The sequence below is a fragment of the Gambusia affinis genome, linkage group LG13 (genome assembly GCF_019740435.1).
Source record: "Gambusia affinis linkage group LG13, SWU_Gaff_1.0, whole genome shotgun sequence".
Lineage (NCBI taxonomy): Eukaryota > Metazoa > Chordata > Actinopteri > Cyprinodontiformes > Poeciliidae > Gambusia > Gambusia affinis.
This window is the reverse complement of record NC_057880.1, coordinates 3614173-3631190: the sequence shown is the minus strand read 5'-3', so window position 1 is coordinate 3631190 and position 17018 is coordinate 3614173. Positions and strand designations below refer to the sequence as shown.

The 17018-nt window shown below is 38.9% G+C and overlaps 1 protein-coding gene across 1 annotated transcript; it reads right to left on the bottom strand.

The window, feature by feature from the left end:
* Positions 1 to 14976, bottom strand: si:busm1-71b9.3 (EP-cadherin). The gene is made up of 21 exons (XM_044135543.1): positions 14713 to 14976; positions 13619 to 13733; positions 12428 to 12513; positions 11772 to 11945; positions 10799 to 10918; positions 10082 to 10237; positions 9497 to 9632; positions 9025 to 9197; positions 8795 to 8902; positions 8510 to 8605; positions 7776 to 7874; positions 7528 to 7683; positions 6184 to 6328; positions 5200 to 5372; positions 4903 to 5007; positions 4755 to 4826; positions 4326 to 4481; positions 3570 to 3714; positions 2208 to 2374; positions 2005 to 2112; positions 1 to 1005 (listed from the first exon to the last, which is right to left on the bottom strand). Exons 1-21 carry the CDS (start codon positions 14761 to 14763, stop codon positions 985 to 987), a joined length of 2562 nt encoding a protein of 853 aa, XP_043991478.1. The 5' UTR covers positions 14764 to 14976; the 3' UTR covers positions 1 to 984.
* Between the last annotated feature and the right edge of the window lie 2042 nt (positions 14977 to 17018).

Sequence of the window (17018 nt, the reverse complement as noted above, 5' to 3'; positions counted from 1 at the left end):
TTAGAAATAGCAAACAGTTTATTTCCAAAGTAGGTTTTACAAATGTATGAAGCATAAGATAAAACAAACAAAAAATAACTTGCTAAGACAAATGACATATACACAGTTGAAAATACCTTTATCTCCCACAGCAATATTCAATAAATTAGAATATTGGTTAATATGCAGCTTGTTTCTCAGATTAAAAGTGGATTTTACAAATAACAACCGTACTTTTCTTTAATCAAACATTTCTATATTGAAAATATTTTTATTGGTCTGATGTCGTGTTATAATTTTAAATGTTATGTTTTCATTAGCTGGATGCAGAAAATGATCTAAATCAAGAGAAATAAAGTGCTTGAAAACATCAGTCTGTGTGGAAATTATGTATAATGTGTTTGATAAAATGAAATGCACAAAACTTTCAATAATATTCCAGTTTATTGAACATGTCTATGCTTACATTGACCCCTCATGATGCGTAATGCTAATCACCAACATATAAATCTTAAAGACGGGAGAAAGGCAAATATTAGATGTCTTATAACAACAAGGCAACATTAAGCATTCTAAATGTACATTTACTGAATGTTCCTGGAAAAGTTCTTAAAGAACATTCAAAAGTTTATTAGAGTCATAAATGGATCAGATTGCATATCACACTGTATTATTTCATGACAAATTAATGGAGGACCCTATAAATCATACAGGTACGTCACCATGTAGTTCCTGTTATTGTCGTCATTTCATGTAGAAAATGTAGAGGAACAAATAGAAGCAACTCTAAGCTATAAACCTTGACCCGATATTAACAGCTGCAGAAAAATCACATTCTTATTTCATCTTCAGGGAAGTGAAAACATGTGAAGATAACTGAAAGATAGTTCAGCTAAGAATAAACAGAGAGAAGCAAAGATTCCTTTAAACACTTTTCACACAAACACAAGTTTTGACGTCAGGTCTCCTCCACAGCAGAAAAGCTCATCATATAGCCATATAGCTCTAAGCCTGAGACATGGACGCCTGTGGATTAGAAAGAGTCAGAGATAAAAAAACTATAAACTTCATGAGAGAAGTAATTCATGGAACAACATGACCATTCAGTAGATTTGGGCAGTGAGCTAAACTCATAATGTTGCTGAACTTGAACCTGACCAACTACAGGAGACATGCACAGCAAGCACCTGCAAAAGGTTCAAATCTGCACTCAGACCACACTACTTTCATCCGTTGCTCCAGAGTTCAATACTGCTGCTACTTTGCAAACTTTCTGGTTAGTGGTTTTCTCATGGATGTACAGCCGTTCAGTCTCGATCCTTTGAGTTCCCTTCACAACGTGAATGTGAAAATGCTTTCAGTTTCACAATTACATAGTCCTGAGTTCTGCTGTTTTCTATGATTTGATTACACCAAACAGTCAACAGATCTCCAATCACGACCATTCAGGATTTTATTGACCACTTTTCTTCCTCAAAAACAATGGTTCCCGTTTCCTTCCAGCCTTTAGCATGTTGGACAGTTCTCAACCCAGTTTTAGTAGTTTCTGAATCTCAGACGTTTTTCTCTGCTTGATCTGGCATTTCATTAGACATGGCTGTTTAAGAAATGAGAAGCTACCCATTGCTTCAGTTGGAGTTAAATAACGTGTTGAATGATTATCACCCATACAGTAAATGTTTCATATCTGGTGAAACATTTTGTGTCAATGTAGAAAATCCTGACCTTATCTACATGTAAGCCAGTGTTTCTCACTTCCAGTCCTCAGGCCCCCCAGTCTTGCATGTTTTAGGTGTTTCCCTTCTGCCACACACCTGGATTAAATCTGTGTGTGATTAACAGCCATCTGCAGTACTTGATGTCTGCAGAAGAGGTTGTGCAGTCATTTGAATCAGCTGTTCTGGAATAGAGACGTATCTAAAACATGCAGAGTAGGGGGGCCAGAGGACTGAAATTGAGAAGCAGTGATGTAACCAGAATTTTAAAAAAAATCAGACATGCAGTAAATAACTGGGTTGTACTCACAGAGTTTGTTGTCACGGTCAGAGTTACTTTAACTTGCTCAAATAAAGCAGTGCTGCCTTTGCCAGCAGAGTCTTCTGCTTTGACCAGCAGAGTGTACTGAGGCTGTTTCTGTTGGATGAGACAGGAGTGAGGCCATCAGAGCAGCTGGAACACTGAGCACAGGCTGGTCATTTCAGCTGGGAAGCATGGTTTTTAAGAAGTACCTCTCTATTCAGTCCATCAGTACTAAGAGTGATGGCTCCAGAAACTGGGTCGATGGTAAACATGGAGGGTTCCGCTGGTTCCTGGCTTATAATGCTATAGCGAATCTCTGAGTTGTCAGTATTTGGCTCATCAGCATCTGTGGCCTCCACTTTAATCACCTCAAAACCTGCAGAAAGAAAATGAAGAGAAAGCATTGCATAACAATGCTCTAAGTTAGCAAATCAGAAATATATCTGTTCATAGTGCAGTGTCCATCAGTCAACCAGATTAAAGTTTTCTTTTTTGTAACAATCACGACAAAGATGTTATGATGCATTGTGGAAGCAGAAATGCTTGAATTTACTTTTAAGATCATAAACCCCAAAGAGGAATTATTCTTGCAATGTTAGCATAGGTAGCTATAACCTGGTACAGCACATCTCTCCTTCAGTGGTTACAGTGTGTTCTACATTTTAAAATAAAAAATGTATTCATAGTCAATGGCTATGATGTTGCTATCCCAACAGATAACTGCAGAAGACATTTCACTCTGCAAACAGACTAATGCAAGATCTGCACCATGACGCCCCAGAGGCCCAAAACTATCACTGCTACTCAGCTGAACAGCACAAGGCACCTTGAATACCTTGTGACACAAAAACATTGCACTAATTCACAGCCAAAAGCATTCAGGGCCCAGAATCCAAAGTCCAGTAAACCCGCAAAGAACAACTCAGATCCACCACCATTCAAACCACAAACCCAAGAAAACAGGGCTGTTGTCTGTGGATGCCTGCTGGAGCTCTGCCTTACAGAATCAGAGATCTTTTATTATCACTGTGCAAGAAAGCACAACAACATTTTGAAAATAGTACAGCAGCTGTAACATCATGGGGGAGGGAAAACATTTGTGTCCTTAAATAATACAAACCAGCACCAAGGTGAGGCACCACACCAACCCCCCCACAGCTCCCAGTCATCACCAGCAGTGACGACTGGCTCCACAACCATTACAGCAGAAGACACGCAAAACACACCATGCAAGGTTTTCAGAAAGTCCTAAAATCCCAACATGTAAATTAGAATCATACAAAAATGAATATGCAGTGAACTAGATGATAGTTTAAATGAAAAAAACTAATTATCCAACCGTCCAGCAGCAGACTGCAAGGAGGCCACAGCTTAGGCAGAACTGACATTGGTCAGAGGTCACTCATAAACCATGTGTTATATATTTTTAAAAAACTAATATGGATACTTTGAACATTTTTTTTTTCCCTTTCGATTTCCTCGTTTTCTACATGATTTTCTTTCTTGTATTTCCTTTCCTACTTTCTCTTTGTTCTGGTCATAGGTTTGATTGAAACCTACTGACAGTATACCTCTGGGTGAGGCTTCAGGCACTTCTCCCTCGTAGGTGTCTTTATTAAAAACAGGTTTGTTGTCGTTCTGGTCGGTAACTTTGACCACAGCCTGTGTCTGTCCTACTGTCGTCCCTCCATCCTCTGCCACAGCATTTACCTGCAACTGCACAAACACCGATAAGAATGTAGCGTCTCATTTTCAACATCAAAGTAAACACGATAAGAAACACTTCATGGCTGCACAATCCTACCGACCAATCAAACTTTACTTATAGAGCATTTTTCATACAGTCAGGTGTATTGCAGAGATTGAAAAACAAAAGGAAAAGCATGGAAACACTAGAGACGCCATTTTCAATCAATTCATGTTAAGGATTTTCATTTCACTCACATAGACTTGTGATGCAACACGTCTGTTAGCACAATCACAGTGGGCGGGTTACAAACGGCTAATTGTTAAGGACACCGTGACTTTAAATGACTCTGAATCTGTTTGGATGCTTAAGATCGTAAGGGGAGGTCAAAGTCGAGTCAGTGATTTTGTTTTTTAAAAAAAGAAAAGGCCTGCAGGGTAAAATCAGTCTAGATGACATCTGCTGACTCATTTCTTATAATTTTATAATTGTTCCTCCATATTAATATGTCCTCAGTTGTTTTATTGAAGAATTGACAGGATTGAAGATTGACCATCAAACATACATTGAACCTACTGGTAAACAGCAGGAAGTTAAAAAGTGTTACATGACAGCAGTATGAAGGTAGAGAATATCTTACTGTATACTTGTCCTGGTTCTCTCTGTCCAGTCCCTGTGTGACATACAGATGACCAGTGTCTCCGTCCATAGTAAAAAGACCAACAGGAGGCTGATCTGCTCCTGGTCCACTGATGCTGTAAATTATCTTCTTTGTTTCATCCTCTTTAAAGCGGATCTGGTGCAAATCATACAGGGACCAAGATAAACTGATAACAATGCTAGTTAGGAGGCTATAATTATAAATATATTACAGAATATTAGTGTAAAATCTCTAAGGCAGAGAACTGTGTGTTCACCCGACATGCTCAGCTCTGCTCTTAATTGCAGGACACTTTCACCCCATCACAATGGCATGGACACATGGCTTTGCATGGTTTTTTTTTGTGTTGTTTTTTAATATTTTTGATTAAACAAATGTACAGGTGTAAAGGAGGTGTAGAGACGTTACCTGAGCTAGCTGTAAAGGGAAAGGTCCAATCACGTTCTCAGGAACTGGAATGTCAGGAATAACCCAGCCAGTCTGTGGAGCACAAAGCCTTCAGTGATAGCCACAGTGGTCTATGTCTGTTCTTCAATGCTTGCTGTGTCTCACTCACAGGGGAAGAACTATCCGTTATAGTTAGGATGACCTTGGCTGTCCCAATCAGCCCCTCGCCTCTCATGTCTGCAGCTGTCACTGTCAGTGTGTACTGTGGGTGTTTCTGTGACAAAAGTTGCAGCTGCTTATTTACAATCTCCACTGGCACAAAAAGCTAACAGACGGCACAGAAATGCAGGATTGTCCAATTCTTACAACGAGCTTAAAAATAGCTTCTTTCTAAACTGCATCAGAATGTAAAAGAAGCTTCTGGCTCTAAGGGCAAAAGTGGTTGTGTTGTTTTGTTAGACCTGACCTCTCTGTCCAGCCCCGTAGCCTCGACTGTGATAACCCCGGTAGTCGCGTTGATTGCAAACATGGAAGGATTTGGTTCTTCGGGTTCTTGGCTTATAATGCGATAGCAGATATCGGAGTTGTCAGAATTTTCCTCATCAGAATCTGTGGCCTGAACCGTCATCACCTGAAAACCTGAAGGCAAGAGTCACAAAAACAAGGAAATGAAACACAAAACCCTCTCAAGGAGAAGAAAAATAGAAAATCTGAGATGAAGTGCAGAGACTTAAATATGTTCTGCCGCTGATTGTTGCAAACACATTTCACAGATTCAGTACAATCTTCTGTGTCGGTTGTAATCGCTTTCCTGGTTATGAATGTGATAACAAACTACCAGGAACACGATAAGCTTGACTGTAACTGAAGGCAGACTTTTCATGGCTTGCAGTCTGTTTACCAGCTTCATCTGTAGCTGCATTTATGACCAAATTGCTACTTGAGCCTGGCCATGCCACGTCATTGCTGTGTTAAAGCCTGAGGTCACTGCAAACAACCTCTTTAAATTTTGTTTGTAAGTTATTGCAATAAACGACAATATTGTTGTTTTGAGACCAATTTTAAGTAAAATAATGGTGGAGGAAGAACACATTCTCAAAGATGAATAAACTTTCAATTATAGTGAACATTTAACCCTGGAACTCAAAGACATTTTTTATATACAACATAAATAAAATAAAATAAAATCAATTTTTAAGCCCTTTATATTTCCCTTAAAAAAAAAAAGGTCTAGTTGTGACCAATGAGCCAGACAGAAGATTTTAATCATCCAGTGTTCGGTAGAAAGAGGGAGAGAAAAGAGAAAAACGATAAATTATTCAAAAGGAAACCATTGATTTTGTTTTAATTTATTGTATGATTAATTGATTATTGATTATTGTGACAGGCTCTACAGAAAAGTGTTGAATGAACATGTTCTTCGAGCTCATATCAGATCGACAGTGTGTACCTTTAGCTGAGGACTGAGGCACTTCTCCCTGGAAGGTGTCTCTGCTGAAAACTGGTTTGTTGTCATTCTGATCGATTACATTCACAATTATTTCAATGGTCTCAGATGCTTCGGTTTGTCCTTCCTCCACTGCAAGTGCTTCTAACTGCAGAGATACAATTATGTTTAGAATATCTTATCCCATTTCACCAGGTCAGTGTCAGTAACATTCATGCTGGGTGGTTTGAAACAATCACATATAAACTGTTCAGCAAAGAAATGTACGATTAGTATTTTTTTTATTAACTTTTGTCAAAATACATAGAAAGCTCCTGACATCTGGCAACAGCATTCCTGCGATTTATGTTGTGAAACTTTGATAAGATACTCAGAAATGTCTCTTGGAAGTGGGGTTGGAGTGTGATGCTTCTTCAGCAGACAATGCAACCCGAGACTCTAGAGCAGTCACTGATAGCTGCATGATTTTACCGTTGCTCAGACAGATGTGCTGGTGAGCGATTGCACACTGTTTTCTCAAATAGTGTGACTCTTTAATCCACTTCCTCCTTCTGGAGGCCTTTGCGGAGGTGAAACTGGCTCACCTCAGGAGGGCCGTTGCTCAACATGGGAGTTTATGAAAAGCTCCATTTTGGTTTTCCTGCCTCATTTAACACTTTCTATCCACCTTTCTATCCACAATATTTTATCAGTCTTCCTGCAAGACAGTTGTCTCCATGGGTGAAAGAACAGCCACCAGGTGTTTGCCAGCGAGCCCCAACTCCAGGACGGGCTCCAGAGTGGGGCCCCGGCGAGAATCAGTGAACACTGATTGCACTGATAGTTCTGATCATGAGGGGTCTTATGAGGGACCAGACAGGGACCAGTAAAGTTTGTCTGGTCCCTCACCGAGGACTTGTCTGCCTTGGATGACTCTACTAGGGGCGGGGCCAACAAGTGGTGCTAATAATAAGTCAGCAAACATTGAAATAGACAGCAGCGCCACCTAGTTAAACTAGGAGAAAAAGGTAATTGCAGGAGTGAGCAATGTTTTAAAACAAGCTGAATGAAGGTGACAATAATTTATTACCATGAATTCAATAAAAATGCAGTGGGCAAATGTAAAAGGAGCGCAATCAATAAAAGCCGTCAGAAGAGATGGAAACAGAGTCTGAGCTAAAAAGACGGGCGTGGTTCTGGATCCTAGGACATTCTGCATGTTCATTTAATAATTTTTTATATAATTTTATAATTCTTCCTCCGTCTTAATATGTCCTCAGTTGTTTTATTGAAGAATTGACAGTGTTGAACACTGACCATCAAACATACACTGACCTACTGGTAGACAGCAGTATAAAGATATCTTACTGTGTACTTGTGCTGGTTCTCTCTGTCCAGTGTCTGTGTGACTGCCAACCAACCAGAGTCGCTGTCTATAATGAAAAGGCCTACAGGTGGCTGGTCAGCTCCTGGACCACGAAGCTTGTAAATGATTTTTGTCACTTCACTTCTGTCAGAGCGGACCTACAAAGCACCGTCAGAACTATTAAACCACTGTGTGATTCTTCATACAGCTCTTTTAGTTCAGAAGCTTTTACTGTACATCGACCTCTCACCTGAGCAAGGTTTAGAGGAAACGGTCCTCTGCTGTTCTCAGGAACACTGAGGGGAGGAATAACCCAGCTTCTCTTCCTTCTCCTCATCCCTTCTTCAGACTTTGAGGAAAACAAAATGGCATTTAAAGAAAACAGACTTGAAGATCTGCCACATCTTTAGTCCAGTCTGTTCTGTTCCTTCATGTGGACGCTTCACTGTTGCGTCTCCATGTCAGTGTGTTGTAAAGGTAAACACTCAGGTTATTTATACTACTTCATACTAATTTATTCTTCTTCACTCCAATAGAGTCAACAGTGTTTGCATCCTTGGAGTGTCTTTTAGGTCAAACGTTCTTTTGAAATCTACGACCATTTCCTCTGTCAATCCATTTCCTGTCAGTCTTGACTTTCAAATACTGTATTGATGAGACACTCAGTAGAAAACCCACCAGTTGATGATATAATCAGTGTTGTTTCCCCAGTTACAGACTGGGTTTCTTTGTGTGTGTTTTCTGAAGTCATTCAAAGAGCAGAATTGCCATAAAAGCGCCACATAGACCCGAGTGCCACAAGCCTGATGTATGGGACTGTTATAGTGCTAAGAAAATGTCATTGTTACAAATGTAAAAATTTAGAAAGTTGAAAACATCTACATGAGAACAAGACTAATGGTTAGTAAAACACCTTGTCCAATAACAAAGTTTAGATGAGCCACAGAAAAACAAGTTCAATTAAGTTCTTCTAATTGAACCTACTGGAAGAAGCAACAGATCTAGGAACATTTTCTCTGAAGAAGAATGATGAATCTCTTGATCTGCATCCCTCCTGCTTCTCCCTCCTCCTTGGGCAGGCTAATAAAATACAAAGTGGAAACATTGATGCTAATTACTGCTTTGTCACATTTTGGTTATTTAAACAGATTCCACTCTTTGTTCTCCAGCTTGATGTAACTTGATCTCTCCACTCGTAAAGCCAACAATGAGACACTGATATGTTTTGTCCTGTGTGCATTTTGCAGAAGGTTTGTGGGTTGTACTTACAGGGAGCTCGGTGCCAGGAGTTACAGAGATGATTACTTTTGTTAATGCAGAATGTCCCTGCCCATTCATATCTGCTGCTTCTACCTCCAGGGTATACTCAGGGTATTTCTGTCGAAATATTTAGGTTCATATGTTAATTTGTTTCAAGTGAAAATCCTACGAAAAATCTCCTACGAAGCTCCTCAACTTATTTAAGACTTCTAATAATATCAGCGTGTTTAAAAGCCCACCTGTCTGTCCAGTCCAGCAGCATTGACACTGATGGCTCCAGTAGCTGGGTTTATGACAAACATGGATGGATTTGGTTGCTGAGGTTCCTGGCTCACAATGCGATAACTGATACGTGAGTTGTCACTGTTTGGCTCATCAGCATCTGTAGCCGTAACCTTGATCACCTCAGAACCTGAAGATCAGAATCACATAAAAGGTGATGAAGTGCATTTCTCAGAAGCTGGTTGCAATTTTTAACTTGTAATCGGCCTGAAAGAACTCCCCTGCCTAGCCTGGGGAGAGAGAACCAGTGACAGTCTTGCACATGAAGTTAAAGATCTAATTGTTGGTTGGGCAAATAACTGAAATCAAATTAAAATTAACAACTTTTAATAGGAGGTGTAATGGAAGGTGATTTATTTGATGTGAATGTTGGTTTATTTGCATGACTCAAATGTTTTATGGGACTAAAGTTACATGGAACAACAATACCTATTGGTGAAGACTCGGCCACATTTCCCAAGAAGGTGAAAACAGGTTTGTTGTCATTCTGGTCAATTACTTTGACAACAATCAGCTCAGGCGCCTCAGCAGGGGCTGAACCATCCACCACAGCCTGTACCTGTAACTGTAAACACACCAATATCAGTCAGGTGGTTCATTTGGATAAAAACACAAATTCTTCCATTTTGTAAAAATGAGAAAAAAGCATTAAGTCAAACTTCCCAATATTGCATCCTAGGATTCAGTACAACATGAACTTTCATTTAGAGCATGAATTTTATTAAGTTTAGATTGTTCATTTATATTTATTTCATTTTTTTTTCTTTTTTTGTTTGCAGAATGTGATCATCAGACATCTATGAAAAGGAACTTTTAATTGTTTACATTTTGGTAAATGCTAAGTGTGAAACCGACAGTATAAAAGAACCATGTGAGGACCAAGTTTCACTCACCTTTTTTCTTCTCTGGTCACCAAATATTCTTTATTCAACTGTTTATTTTGTTCATCCTGCAGGCTCATATTTACAACATTAAAGTACAGCAAACAGACCTTTCTTCACACAACATGCTTACCTCATATGTGTCTTTTGTCTCTCTGTCCAGTCCCTGTGTGACATACAGATGACCAGTGTCTCTGTTCATGGTGAAAAGACCAACAGGATGTTGATCTGCTCCTGGACCACTGATGCTGTAACGGATCTTTGCAGTTCTATCAGCATCAGAGCGAATCTGCACAAAGCAAACCCAGACAGTTAAAACCACAGACCGAATATGTTTACAATATTTAAAGACATAAATGTCCATAAATGTCCAAACCATTACAGCCTGTCTCGTCTCCAGCCTGAGCCGATGGAGGTTTCTCATCCTCTACATTTAGTTCTCTGGAAATAAAAACCTCTTTCTCAGCTCTTCCACCTTCAGCTCCACTTTTCTTTTTGTTAATGCCACCGTCTCCAACTTATGTCCCAGTTTTCATCTCCATTTTGAACACACACTGATCACACAAATCACACCATCACTGTCCCTCCGCCCTTCTCTCCCCTACCTGCCTTGTCTTCTCCTCTCTTCTGCAGTACCTTCTGCTTTGGATAACTGACCCCAGGTAGGATACTGAAACTCATTCATCTTCAATGCATCTCCTCCTCACAGCCTTACTGTTCCATCTGTTTCCTTTTGTTTTATTCTCATACTTCCTGCCTCTATGCCTCAGGTGTTTATTCCTCTCTCATAAGCTGTCTGGTCTCGCAGCAGAATCTAATAAGACGGCCATCAACGTTTACTTCCTCTCACCTGAGCAACACGTAAAGGGAAAGGTCCTCTGGAATTCTCTACAATACTAATAGTATTGAAGAGAAGGCTCCTTTTCCTCCTCAGTACTTCACTGGACGATGGAAAATGCAGGAATGGAACCTGTAGATGAGTTGCATTCAGAAAAAAATCACACAAATATTTGATCTGTTGCAGATTAAATTGTACAGTATTGTTACAATTTGGCTTTGTAGTTTGTAGTTTCACTGAGTTCAGCTCCCCTTGTGGTAGTTAGTCTGATCCCTCAGTTTACCTGAACTCCTTTTGGCCACAGCTGTTCTAGATCTCAGTTTTTCAGATTTATTGCACTGAGCTGGTAGTGAACAGCCAATACCAGCTCAGTACAATACTATTAACAAATTACTACTCCTCAACCAATATCTGGTCTCTGCATTCTGACTGTCACACCAAGGAATGACATATTTAGTAAATAATTTACAATCACTTAGTGGTTTCTTGACAAAAACAGAATTTAGCTTTTTAACAATTTTGTAAAGAATAACAGAATGAAAAAACGCTGGTACTTTTGAATCAAAATCAGCATCAATCAGACCGAAATTTAGAAACATGGAACATTATTCTAAGAAGTGTAATAATAATAATAATAATAGTAGTAGTAAGAAGAAGAAGAAAAAGTATATTTTTTATGTCAATAGGTGCTAGTGCATGATAAATTTTAGCATTTTTTTTTTATTTAACCTTCATTGTACCATTATAAAAATGCATTGAGTTTAACAGCCTATTTTTCAAGGGAGTCCTGGCCAATAAACAGCAACAAATACAACATAAGATATTACACAGTGAAAAGAAAATGTCAAGTTATTATTAACAGCTGAAGAAACTCCTGAGTCGTCAGTCATTTAGTTGTATGTACCTGCTGCGCCCCCCAGAGGGCTGGAGAGGAAACAGGTGGCTGTAGGAATGTCAACTGACAGGTTAGTTCTTTTAAACTTGCCTCTAAGTTATTTGTGATATCCTTAAGGGGAAAATCACTCTGGAGGCCGTGGGCTGCATCATGATCCCTTTGGTACTGAACCACAGCAGAGACGGTCCGTTTCTTGCCTTTTGAATCCCAGGAGTGGATGAAGAAACGTCGTTGTCCCTCCTGAAGAACCAACCATCTGGAAACCTGAAGACCAAAGGAAATCGTTGCCATGAATTAGCAACTAGATATTCTGTTTGCAGCAGCCAAACTAAAGAGTCATTACAGTGGCTGCACTGTATGAAATCTGTGAAAGATTCATTTTCTGTTCATATTCAAATAATTATTAACACTCCTGTTGCCGATTAATCCAAAACAGAGAAATGATTTCATATGCAACTGCAAATCTACAACAGGACTGAAAAAAAGTCGAGGTTTTGACTCAAATTTCATCTAAAAGTGCCTGAAGTTTTCTGACTGTACCTCAGGAGAGCACTGTAGATCAACATAGATAGAACAACATTTAAAGAGGGGCTAAACTAAACTTGAGCTACATTTGCAGCGAGCTTTGAGTGATAATGATTGTTGAAGCAAAACATCACATGCTGTTTGAGGAGGAAATCATTAACATCATGAAGGAAAATTAACCCCTTCCTTCTAATATTTCTGATGGATGAAACTCTGCTTACCCTTACTGTCCCATCAGTCTCAACATAGAAATAGGGATCAGTGGTGATAAAAAGCCTCGTGACATCTGTGCAGTCGGTGAAGTTCACTGAGGCAGAAGGAAAAATATTCAAAGGTTTGGAATTACAGGATGAAATGGACTTCCATAGAGGTTGTGTTAGTAAATGGACTGAAACCAGGTTTGCTTGTCGTCTCATTTTAACCACTCAAAACACTGTGCATTAGAGATAGATTCACCTAGCCATGTTTTTAATGCCTTCACTCTCATACACTAACCCGTAGATGAGTAGACGGTGTGTTGGTGTTTAGTGTCAGGTTAACCATTTGAGATGGACCCAAAAGCCCAAGAACCCCAGGGGAAGAATCTAAGCAGGTGACTGAAGGCAGTGGATTTGAAAACTGGTTATACTGGTTAGGGATACTCAGATCCAGTGCTCGACGTCTACCATCCTGCAACTTTTAGACCCATTTGCAACTGCAAAATTGTGTTTTTTTTGTTTTGTTTTTTTGACATCTGACAATGTTTTCAGCACATTTGTAATGGAAATGTTGCAAGTATGTCTGCAGTGACCATGGTGTGGCTATATTCTATTGTCATGTGTTTGAGGTGGATCCAAATGAAAAGAGGATCCACATTGGGAGGAATTGTTGATGAAAAAAATCTCATCAAATTAAAGGAAGGTATCAACTCTGGGACAACATTAATCGTAAGGTTTACTGCTTGTTTCATAATTGGGTAACAGAAACAAAAGAATCCATAAATGAACAATGAAGCCAGGCTGAGTCAAAATTTGATGTTGGCTAAAAAACAGGTTGGTCCCAAAATTCTTAGGACTATCATTGGAACAGCTGGGGGAGATTCAGGAAGGAACTGAGAAGGGGATTAGTAGTACCAAAATATGAACTCAGTAGGACACACATCTTACAAAACAAAAACTAAACAGTTTTAAAAATGCAAAGAAAACAGAAAGAATTAAGAAATTAAGAAACACAATGGCATCCACGAAGCATCCCATAATCAAAACCAAGCACCTATAGATCATGACATAACAGTTTCTGTCTGAAAGGAGGCATTAACAAATAATGCAAGATCTAAAATTAATCTCAACTCTTTCCAATCAGAATATAAATGTTATTCTCCCTGAATCACAGCTGGCCCAGTGTGAGAGCACACGGTCCACAGGTCATCTCACCTTTTCCCAGGATGGTGGTCGGCCTCAGACGCTTTTCAGTCACTTTAAAAATAACTGATTCTGAGTCAAATCCTGGTTCACATATTTGGTCTTCTGTGCCCCCTGCTGGTGAAGCCTGGGAAAGAAAAAAGTGCATCTCTAGCAAATGGGAGACAGTCACTGAAAACTGTTAACCCTGCATGAACATGTCCGCTTTGAATCAAAGATAGTTCATGTTTAGACTGTCAAGACTTTGCAGTCGGTGCTTCTTTCTTTCTTTTCTTCAAAAAGTTTAGTTAATGTCTTGTATTAACAGTTCATATGTGTAGTCATGTGTTTTTTTTTAGAGTTTCTGTAGTTTCTGCAACCGTTTCACTACAAAAAGTCAGTTTTGCCTCAGGCTCAAACCAGATAATTTGTTGAGAAGAGAAAATGTTACCTGACTTGCTGAAAAAAGACCATTAGACAATGTTGATAAATATCTTCTATAGGACATTTATTTAACTTTTAAAAAACAGTTTTATTAATTTTCTGTGGGTTTAAATAAAAGAAAAAAAAACCTTTTGCCAAACGAAGATGGATATATTTTTTTCTATGGGATTTTGAAACGTGTGGAAAAAACATGTTTAAAAAGGTCCACAGATTCTGTCTATTGACAAGAAAAATAGATTTAAATACAAAATGTTGTTATTTTATAAAAATTTAGTGCAATTATTCCAAACCGAAAAACTAACCCTGCAATTTTTCTTATCTATATTTGAAAATATTACTATTTTTGCTAACATCAGTAAGAGGCATTGTGCAAAATCCAAAAAAATGAAGATAGCAGACTGCTGGTTTAGACAAACATGTCTCAATGGAGATGAGCCAAATCCTCAAATCCTAAGTGAGAGGAACCTCAGACTAACACAGGAGAAACTTTATTTACTAATGAGTTGAGTTTTTCCAGAAATATTTGTGAGTCAGAACCAAAAAATAAAAAATAAATAAAACAAAAATCACAATTCAAAGTTTTAGGTATCGCTTCGAGGAAACAGATCCTGGATCTGTTATAGATGATCCAGATCATGTTTATAATAGAAAACACAAAAGCAGATTGCAGAAGAAAATCTTACCTGAACATTCAAGAGTAAAGCACACCAAACTGTGAACCAAATGGTCCCCATGTCTCCTCTCTGTTAGAATGCTTTCTTATTCCTTTTAAACTGGTTGCAGTTTCAAAGGAATAATAGTTGGTCCCTTCCTTCTTATCTCTGAGTGAAGCCAATCTGGGGAAGCTGCTGCAGGAACATTAAGTGTGTGACATCAGCATGTATGTGTGCAGGATCTAGGTTCCTGATTTGGTCATACAGGCTGCAGACAGGCGGAGACAGAAACTCAGAGCTTCTGTTACTTGCTGTCAAATAAAACACAAATCTTCTCAGACTGGTTTCTTGAACACGACAATAAGTTCCCTGAACTCGAATGGCCTCCAGAGAGACCAATTCTCAATCCAATAGTAAAACTTTGGGATGTGGTGGAACGGGAGATTCGCATCATTTGTGCAGCCGACAAATCTGCAGCATCTGCATGATGCTATCATGTCAATATGGACCAGGTCCTGGAAACATGTCAATTTGTTTCCAGGACCTTGTTGAATCTCTGCCATGAAGGATCAATTCAGTTCTGAAATCAAACCGGGGTCCTAATAAAGTGGCCAGTGAGTGTATTTCATGTCAGAAGTTGTTAAACTGAACATGTTAAGTGCCATCAGCACAATGCTACTGACTTTGACTTGTTGTTTTTGTTTTTTATGCCCGTGCATGTCTAGTTTATTCTAGACATCCAAGCTCTGTGTACATCCACTTTCACACCTGCAGACTTCTTCACACCTCGAGGGGCCTGAGGAGTGTTTGTGTTCCTGAAAGGTTTCACTATGAGACCTGGTTTCAAAGAGTCGTATCAGAGACCCCAATCACTGGAGACATGAAAAGAGAGACAAGCAGCTGGATCACAACCAAACAGAGCTGGTTTCACTGAAAACCCGCTCTGTGTCAGAATGATAAACAACTTCAAGTGGTATCCAAAGAGATTGCACAAGTTAAATGATCTCAAACCATAACTGGCCAAAACAGATCTAATCTGAAATAATTCTTCAAAGTGTTTTTGTGTTAGACGAGTCTTGTCACGACTGACATGTCACTGAATGTGTTTTTCTCTGTGGTTTTATTTAAAGAATCAGAACAGATGTTAAAATAACAACAAAAACATCATTCATACCTACATTAATAAAGTTTAGGTTGACTGGTGTATCACACTCTTCTATGTCAAAACTCCAAAACTGCAAAATGGGAAAAAAAGATGAGAAAAAGCTTAATAATGAAATAAACTACAAGTTTTCTATTTGCTTTGCGTTCTTACTGTATGAACATTTTTGTGGCTGAAATGTTTGGATGTGAGTTAAATAGAAATCAATTGTTCTGTAACAGTGAAGTGTTTACATAGAATCTTCTATTTACAGAAGTATATGGATACAAGGCTGAGGACTTTCTGCATGGACAAGCATACAGAGGTACATTCCACATACACAGGTGGGTATGCGTGTGTGTGTGTGTGTGTGTGTGTGTCTGTATTTCACACACATGCACACACAGATCCAGAGTCTGGACAAAAGTCCAAGAACTTTTCATGAACTTCCTTTCATTTCTACAGCCTAAGCTTAACACTTACCATTATTAGTGTATTCCTTTACTTAAACCTTAACCAAAATTTAATCCACACTTCTAAATCTAGGTGATGGAGTTCAGTATAACTGCAAATGGTGAGAATCAGAAATATGTCCCCACTTTTTATAAATGACATTTTTTGAGTGAAAAGAGTGAAAGCGGTCCTCTTTGTGTAATATATGCAATTAAACACACACACACCCACACACACACACACACCGGTGATCTGTCTCGGGTCTTGCCAGGCTCTTTTCCAGTGAAGAGTGGAGACTTGGACCAGCCCCCACAACCCTCCAAGGTTAAGCATGTTTTGACAACTGATACATTTTCTCTTATCAATGCAAATTTATTTCTTCATACAACCTCAAACATGCATGCACCCCTCATGATTTGATCATTATGACACAGTTTTATATTTTCATTGTATGTGTTTTACTCCTGTGTGTATTCTTTCTGTCATCTTCCAATGTTTCTCTTGATGGAAAGCATCACTGAGGCCAATGGATTTAATACTGGTGGATTTGCATATTGGTTTCTTATATAACTGCTCCAAATATGATTGATGTTCAAACACTGTCAGTTCATTTTGTGCTGTCAGGTTATGCCTACAAGGAACACGTCTGTTAGACCTTTAGGCATTTCATTTCAGGATGAGTTCCAAAATGTTTATCATGTTCAACAGAATGCACATAAATTCACTCATCAGCCACTTTATT